The sequence below is a fragment of the Carassius carassius genome, chromosome 41 (genome assembly GCF_963082965.1).
Source record: "Carassius carassius chromosome 41, fCarCar2.1, whole genome shotgun sequence".
Classification (NCBI taxonomy): domain Eukaryota; kingdom Metazoa; phylum Chordata; class Actinopteri; order Cypriniformes; family Cyprinidae; genus Carassius; species Carassius carassius.
Genome location: NC_081795.1, coordinates 4,181,902 through 4,191,005, shown reverse-complemented (window position 1 = coordinate 4,191,005; position 9,104 = coordinate 4,181,902). Strand labels below are relative to the sequence as shown.

Genomic DNA, 9,104 nt, shown 5'->3' with positions numbered 1-9,104 from the left:
TCACACATCAGGAGTGCTAGCAGTCTCAAAAGAAGTTTCTTCTCCTGGGACGGGCTCCTCCCTCTCCTCTGAGGCGATCCCTCCTGCTTTGATTTCTCCTTCCTCCTCGTCATCCTCCTCCTCCTCAGTGGGATGCATACTGATAGGCAGACCTGTGTTTTCGTACCCCTTAGCCTCATTCCTATCAAAGTCACGGAAATTGTTCCTTGCGCCCATGATGTATTTGCCCAGGATGTTGGCTTGGTCCGGCTCGCTTTTGCGCCGCCACTGCAGCTTCTGGTGGAACTCCTGCATGTCGGAGTGCAGTCGGCCGACAACTGTATTCAGCTCAGTGATTCTGTTCCCAACATCTGAACATCACAACAGAAGTAGTTAGCAGCAAAAACAATGACAATTTTCAGACAGCATACTATCATACATACTGGATAACAAACTACATTTGTCAAAATGATTTGTTTTCTGTTACACTTTGTTCTCACGTTATTTGATAAGACTGGACATTTTGAGACATTTTTACACAAAATTGGATTAAAAATGCTATTTTTTTATTATTTCTAAGATACACTGACATTCAAAGGTTTGTGGTTTGTATATATTTATATCTATTTATTTGATTTGATTAATTTATTTCAAATTGTGAAATATTACTGTTTAAATGAGCTCTTTTCTGTCGTAATATATTTTAAAATGTGTTTTATTTTTGTAATGAAAAGCTATGTATTGTTATTTGAAATATATTAATGCACTTTATAATGCATTTGAATGCATTAACGATAATTTTAACAAAATGGCAGCATTTGGAATCATAAAGAAATTTATAATGTTAAAGAGATTTTTGTCACATCTAATCAATTTATTGGATCCTTGCTGAATAAAATAATTTCTTAAAAATAATAATCTAACCCTGACTTTTGAATGGCAGTGAAAATGCATGTCACTTACTGTGTTGCATATATTGAAATCATGTGACAATGTAGTATACTGCTATTTGAAGTGTTTACATTTACAAAATCCTTATTGTTACACATATTACTTAAAACAGTAGGCAGAATCAAGAGTATATTAAAGATTATGATAGTATGCCATTCCAAGCACTGAAGCTGATTCCAAAATGGTCATAAGTAGGTGTCTCAAAACAAACAAGTATTCATTTTTCATAAACTTATTCATTTGCAGTCAACATATTATATTGTTTCATTAAAAGGAAAATCCCTCTGGAGAAGCTTACGGTGAAGAGTCTTTCTAAAAGGATTACCTTTTCTGGGGATTGAAGTTGAACCTGAACCTACAACCTTGTGGATACCAGCACATATCTACGGCACCCTGAACAGCTCATTTTTAGGTACGTAGTTCAACATAATGTTTAACTACAAATGTGTCACTATTATGGCTTTTTTTATATATATAACTGATATACTGCATGCTTTTTGGATCATTTCTTGATGACCTACCTTTACGCTTGCTCTCTTCAAAGTCTCTGCGTGCGGCTTCGATGTAGCGGTGCTCTAGAGCTTTGGTCACCTGCAGGCGGTATGGCACTCTGCCCTCACCTTGACCTCCGCTGCTATTCAGGGTATTGCTAGACTAAAAAAAATAAATATGAGAAACACCTCATCAGCTAAACTGAACCAAGAATTATGGAGGATCTACAGATAGAAACCCCTCACCAAAGATGTGATGGGAGGATATTCTGGAGCTTTCTTGTTACAGCAACAGCAAATCTTTTGGCAGATGCTTCTACACAAAACAGGGAGGAACTGGAAGGTTACATCTGGTCATATATGATCATCAGTTCATATAGTCTGCATAAGAGATAATGGAGGTTTGGTAGTTCCATTGCTTGCCAGGTTGTCTTACCTCAAGGTATAGAAGAGAGCCTTTGGAGATGGGATGATATTAAAGGGAACTGGCATAGTGAGACCCTCCCTGAAGTAACTGAGGTAGAGCTTAGAACGAGCAAACTTCCACTCGACATCTGCGTCATCCTGAGAGGAAGAAACAGTATGAAAATATGTGATGTTTTTAAAAATGGAATGTTTTTGAAAGTGGTCTCTTATGCTCATGAAGGAAAAAATAACATCACACTGGTCCACAAATGTTCTCTAATATTCTATTATTTACATGTTGAGATTTTAAATCTTCTGTAATGATCTTTGAAGCTTCACACCTCGATCCTTTGAAACGAATTGGAGATCATGGCAATAAGCATGTTGAGTAGCACTATGACGATGAGCAGTGTGAATATTCCATAAAAGATCCTCCCCACAAACTCAGCCAGAGCGTAATCAGGCATGTCTACGTATTCCTGGTTTGCCATTCCAAACATGGTCCAGAAGAGGAAGTTAAATGTATCATTCAATCTAAAATGAATAGAACAGGCAAACATATTAAAATTGCATCTCCTTGGCGATTTCAAACCAATGTAAACCAGTTATCAATCACCTGCCAAGATGTGGAGAAGCAACATATGGGACGTATATGTTGTTTATTCCGCACAAAAATGCTGTTCCAATAATCATAAGGATGAACATGAATCTGTAATGCAAGTAAAACATTTGATGAACATTTTTTAATGGTGTTCTCCTGGACGACCAGTCGCAGAGATCAAAGAGCAAGATCTGACCTCATCATGTCATCGATCATTCTTCCCATGGATATCTGCAGGGTTCCCAGGGATTCATGGGCCGGCAGAATATAGGCAAGACGTGTGAAACTCAGCATGCTGGTCACGGCGAACAGAGTCTCTGCTATCAGCTGAGGATCCTCCTGTTTCCAGTTCTCTCGCACTATTCAGTAACATACAATACAATTATACAATAGTGATTTTACAACTAGCAAATAATAATAATAATAATAACTGCAGCTATTAGTACTACTACATGTAAAAAATACGACTACATACACCCACTATATCATATTAATTAATTGCATTTTTATTGTATTTTATTAATGACAATGCAATATGTGTGTGTGTATATATATATATATATATATATATATATATATATATATATATATATATATATATATATATATATATCTATATATATATATATATATATATCTATATCTATATATATGTCATCTGTATATTTAAATAATTTCATTTACAAAAATTACAGTTAAAATAACATGATTTTTATTATTAATAATAGTTTATTATTATTCAAAGTATAATAAGAATCATATTTAAAAAAGTGATGATGCAGTAAAAAATATGATTATACCATTATGTATATGAATATTTTATTGTTATTATTACTGCTAAATAGTACTGTAACTTAGGATAATATATGGATGGCGAGTTAAAAGATGAAAATACAGCCTGTATGTTAGATGTCACCTGTATTGGTGAAATAGTCACACAGTTCTTGAGTGCTGGAGTCCTGACATAGGAAATATCCCTTTAGCATGATGAGGATGCGCAGGGTGAAGGATGCCAGATACATGCTCAGAACCATCATATCCACAATGTTCCATACATCCAGGAAGTAACTCTTCAAACCCTCGATCCAAACTTCCTTACACTCAAACCAGAAGAAACCTTTCAAAGCAGAAAGATTAAAAACTCAAAGATAATTACATTTATTCTTGATCTCTTTCTCTAAATAAATCAAAGAATGAATGGCTAGGCTCAAAGATTTAAATGACTATTAAGTGGTTTTCCTATGGATTTTTTTATTTGGCAGCGTCACCTACCCGCAACCCATACCATGTGGAGAGAGTTATGGAGAATGTTCTGCTTTCGGGAGGCAAAATCACTTCGGTACATCTCCATGAAAATCGACTCTGTCAAGAGGGTGATGAGGAACCACATGTATGATGCCGAGTGTAACAGGAACTTAATCACGGGAACCTTCAGTAGTTTACCCAGCTGGCGGAACAAAGTAGGGTTTGCCATATGAATGAATAAATATTTGAAATGTTTCACACCCTTTATTTGCTAAAGGGCATTATGATGTTATTTATCTGTTATCACTCAAATATACCTTGGATTTAGGGGCGATCCAGTAAACCAGGCAGAGAAATGGCATGCCAATGAAAATCCCCAAAGACACCAGCAGTTTCCAAGCAGTTCGACTTCCCCTCCAGCCGGACAGGCTACCGCACCAAATGGAGGAGAGCACTTGCTGGCAGATGGGATGAGTCACAAACTAGACGAGGAAAACAAACAGTCAGGCCTCTCAGCCAACTGTCAATCAATCAGCCGTCCCATACGGCATGAGCGCAGGGGTCAAACGACTGTGTGCTTTTGAAAGATGATGTTCACATGCCCTGTGCTTCTCCTCAAATCCATCAGTCTGTGTGGGCAGTGGAAGTTTACATGGTGTGTTACCTCAACCAGGGTTGTTAGTTTTTATAAAATTATAAAAAAAGCTAAATAAAATAAACATTAACTGAAATTAAATTTAAAAAAATTGTAAAACTTGCTTAAACATTTTGTTATATATAGTTATTCTCACATACTTTAACTTGATGTACTGAAACTAAAACTGAAATAAAAAGAATAAAAACTAGGTATTTAAAAAAAAGTAATAAATCAATCAATCAAAAAAAAAAAAAAACCTCAACCAAATTACTAAAACTTAAACTATATAAATAATAGAATAGTTAAAGAAAATGATAATAAAAATAAAAATCAATATCTCAATGATACCAAAATAAGAGACCTGAACTGCACAGTTTTTTTTAGATTAACAAGCATTTTAGTGTTTTTATTTTATTTTATTGACTGAACTGAACTCCACTTTTTATAAAGTTTTAAATATTAATATTCACTTAAAGAAGCCTTTATTCACCCCCTGGAGCCATGTGGGACACTTTTATGATGGATGGATGGATGTGCTTTGTTGGATTTCTTTTGGACCATTGAAAAATATCACCCATTCACAGCCATTAAAAAAGCTTGGAAGAGCTAGGACATCTTTAATATAACTCTGATAACATTTGTATGAAAGAAAAAGTTATGTGTACCTAAGGTGGCTCGGGTGTGAGTAAATTATGTGGTATTTTTCATTTTTGGGTTAACTATCCCTTTAAGTATTTTCCTCAAAAAAAAAACAAAGTAAAATACATTAGTTAGTGTTATTTTGGTATCATTGAATTACTATTACAGTTTTTAACTGATGTTTTGAATTAGTATTTATATTGTTTTCATTTTAAGTTTTATTATCATTAACTGAAAAATAAATAAATAATATCAAAATCTTCCAAAAAAATTATTTACAAATCTTGTTTTGTACTTCTAATTCGTTGCTGGTGTTTTGTTTTGCACCCATTCACTGCCATTATGAAGCTTGGAAGAGCTAGGACATCTTTTAAAATAACTCTGATTACATTTACAAATTACATTTGTCTGAAAGAAGAAAGTTATGTGAGTAAATCATGGGGTAATTAACATTTTTGGTTAAACTATACCTTTAATATTGATACTGAAATGTATTTTATTTAAAAAAAAAAAATCTGGAAAATACACATTTATCATTTGCTACTATTAAACCAAGATGATGTACCTGTTTTTGATTGTAGTTGACCGCCAGTCGAAGACGAGCAAGGTTGGGGATACCTTCCTCAAACGTCTGTTCATTAAGTTCTTCATCCTCGCTGTCATCCTCAGCGCTACTGAGGATGGTGGAGACCTCGCTCTGGTTCCGGCACATTCCCAGCAGTTCCACTGCGAACTCCTGACAGACTTGTTCCAATGCCAGGTACTGAGGCTAAACATCAAATTAAATGTGTTTGCATATAAAACTTCATGCTGCTAACTATGAAGATAGCGTATTATAAGTATACTGACAATACAAAGGAAAAGGTAAAAACACTCTTAAAGTTTTGGGAATCTGATTATGTAATCCAAATTACATGTAATTTGTTACTAACCAGCACTGCATATTCTTAATAGTTTATGGGAAAACAGAACAGACAATTTACTCTAGTACATCTTTTTTTTCCAAATAAATTTTGTTATTTGTGATGTTTTCTATAAAAAAAAAAGATTTTTTTCTGAGCTCACCTTGAACTCTGGTTCTTTCTTAGAGAGTTTGCGCAGTTCTCGGCTGAGGTGGAAAGCCCTGATCATGGCATCTTCTGAGGTGATGGACAGATATGCACGGCTGGCAATGCCTCTGTATGTATTTATACGGGATAGTGAGAACTTGAGCAAGTCGTATTGCCTGGCGTTACGGCACTCCAGGCATGTACACGAGATGGTGTGAGGCAGAGGAATATCATGGCCTCTCTGAGTCAGCATAGTTACTATCTCATACAGGTCCTTTTGACAGGCCAACGTTAGTGGCGTCACTCCTGGCGCGAATTGAGAATCGTCAATGGAGTGGTCGAAAATGGCCATGCTGAAAGAACGAACGTCCATCTTGTTGCCTTTCTCCTGATCCAGGCGGTCCAGGAGATTTTTGACATATTTGGGCTGGTTGGTGTCAACGGCCACCAGCAGAGCCTCATGGATCTGACGGAAGTCAAACTTGACACCCTGCAGAAGGGAGGTCATGATGTCTTCGCTACCCAGTCGGATGGAGAGGTTAAGTGCTTCCCTCCACAACCGATCCTCAGACTCATCCAGCTGACGGATGATCCCATCACCAAGGGAGAGGAGACTGTCCACCCAGGCTGTGTTGCCCTCTTGGATGGCAGGGATCAGCTCCGGTGGAAAGTGAAGCTTTTTGTTCACAATCTCACGCCAGTTGTCTGGCTGCTCGCAGAGACAGGACACAGAAGAAAACCAATCATTAGAGGGTGAAATAACCTCAAGAAGCAAACCAGAAACAAATTCTGGTACAATATTGGATATTTACATTTATTTCTCCCATTTTATTGACATTGGTGACACTTTTTTTTTTTTTGACAAGTCTTTTTTTTTTTAAGAAATTAATACTTTTATTCAGCAAAAATGCATTAAAATTCATCGAAAATGACAGTAAATACATTAATCATGTTTTATATATATAAAAATTATTATTATTTATATATATATATATATATATATATATATATATATATATATATATATATATATATATATATATATATATATATATATATATATATATAATAAATCCTGAAATAAAGTTTACACAAAAATTGTTTTAAACATAGATATCAATAAATGCTTATTGAGCACCAAATTGGCATATAAGAATAATATCTGAAGAAAAATATTTAAACATTATTTAAAATATTAAATTATTTACAATTTTTTTTCATTGTTATAACATTTCACAATATTAATGTAAGTAAATTATATTTTGGGGCAAATAAATGTAAACTTGGTGAGCATGAGACAATTATTTCAAAAACATATATATTTATATATATAAATCTTACCAACCTCACATTTTGAACAGTCATGTAAATATAATTAAATGAAGTAAATTGTCAACAAAATTCACTGGTTGGATAATAATATTTCTAAACCGTCATATTTCCTACTCTAAATTTCTGATACTATTCTAAGTCACATTCTATTAATGTGTAAGCTTTTATGTTGGTTGCCAATCATTAACTTAAATATACTTATAGTGCAATCTTTTACCATATTGCTGTGGTTTTATAACGGCAATAACCCACTCAATTCCATCATTTACCATGATTTTTACCACAGGTAGTGGCCTTTTAGACTCTCCGCTTTGAGTTGTGCCTAAAAACACCCAGTTCTTTTGAAGCTTATTGCATTTAATGCCTTGCTTTCACAATCTAAAAATCTGAAACTCACCGTAAGGTTTTCCATGTTCTTAGTGGAGCACCCCGAATTAGTAAACTTCTTTTGAGAAAGACGTCAGACCAAAATAGCGAGCAGCTTTCTCATGTCAGCTTGAGAGATGAATCCAGAAAGGAACAATCTGGGTGTCACCTCCTAGACCTGTTTAGTGAATTTGTGCCTCAGTACAAGCCTTGTTTTTGTCTACTGATGTCTCATCTTGTTCTGGGAATTAGCCTGTACCACCCACTCAGCACCAATAACAGAGATGCTCCCTGAGGAGAACACTCATTAGCACACAGTACTGTTGCATTTCATTTGGATAATTACAGTTTAATTTCTGCTTGTAGAATACAACTTTTGATGCTTGGTAAGCTATTTTAAGCTACATTAATAATGTTAAATCTAAAGAAAAGTCCAAAAGAAATGTACTCACCCTCAGGCCATCCGAGATGAGATTGTTTGTTCACTGTATCAGATGTGGAGAAATTTATTAATACATCACTTGCTCACCAATGGGTGAATGGGTGCCATCAGAATGAGAGTCTAAACAGCTGAGAAAAACATACAATGATCTAAAAGTAATTCACATGACTCCAGTCCATCAATTAATGTCTTGTAAATTGAACAGCTGCATATTTGTAAGAAACAAATCCATCAATAAGACGTTTTTAATTGTTTTAATCTGTACCTTCCAGCCAAATACAAGTATTCTATTTTGATGTGACAGAACAATAAGTTTTTCACTGGAGTAAACATTATTGTGAATTATAGAATGATATTTTGGCCAGAAGCAATTTTTTAAAGTTCAAATGCCTAAATGATTTGTTTCTTACAAGCTTTCAGCTTTTCATTTCACAAGACATTAATTAAGTCATGTGAATTACTTGTGGATTATTGTGATGTTTTTATCAGATGTTTGGGCTCTCATTCTGACGGCACCCATTCACTGCAGGGAGAGGATCCATTGGTGAGCCAGTGATTTCTCCAAATCTGTTCCAATGTACAAACTCATCTACATCTGGAATGGCCTGGAGGTGAGTTAATTTTGAGCAAATCTTTATTTTGGAATGAACAATTCCTATAATGATTCTTGTCATGCTTAAAAAACAATCTGCACCATGAAAGGTTCTGTTTACTATATTCCAATATATAGTAAAAGACAGCATATTACATTCTCTGCGTCCACAGTAAATGTGTTGGCATTGCTTGTAGCTTGTCAAACTCGATTGAAGCTGAAGCTTATCTGGACTTGATTAGCATGGGAAAGGTTTCTCTGAAACCACACAAACAAAAGCATTAATCATTAAGCAGCCATGTTGCCTCCATCTCAGTCGTCATGATAATCAATTGATCATGACCCTTAGCCACTTCTTTTACCGGCCTAATTTCG

General features: G+C 35.0%; 1 protein-coding gene across 1 annotated transcript; it reads right to left on the bottom strand.

Annotated features, from left to right (window-relative positions):
• LOC132123012 (short transient receptor potential channel 2-like) lies at window positions 1-7,741 on the bottom strand. Its single transcript, XM_059533547.1, has 13 exons — window positions 7,727-7,741; window positions 6,014-6,706; window positions 5,514-5,717; window positions 3,990-4,154; window positions 3,700-3,874; window positions 3,344-3,544; window positions 2,624-2,786; window positions 2,443-2,535; window positions 2,168-2,360; window positions 1,858-1,985; window positions 1,668-1,737; window positions 1,452-1,584; window positions 1-350 (listed from the first exon to the last, which is right to left on the bottom strand). The coding sequence occupies exons 1-13, from the start codon at window positions 7,739-7,741 to the stop codon at window positions 1-3; spliced, it is 2,583 nt and encodes an 860-aa protein (XP_059389530.1).
• Window positions 7,742-9,104: the final 1,363 nt, after the last annotated feature.

Bases quoted from the DNA above. Each gene is read 5' to 3' on its own strand.
- LOC132123012 (XM_059533547.1), bottom strand. The intron at 4,155-5,513 runs GTACATCATCTT...TTCCTCGTCTAG, and splicing joins TCAACTACAATCAAAAACAG to TTTGTGACTCATCCCATCTG. The intron at 2,361-2,442 runs GTGATTGATAAC...TATTCATTTTAG, and splicing joins GCTTCTCCACATCTTGGCAG to ATTGAATGATACATTTAACT.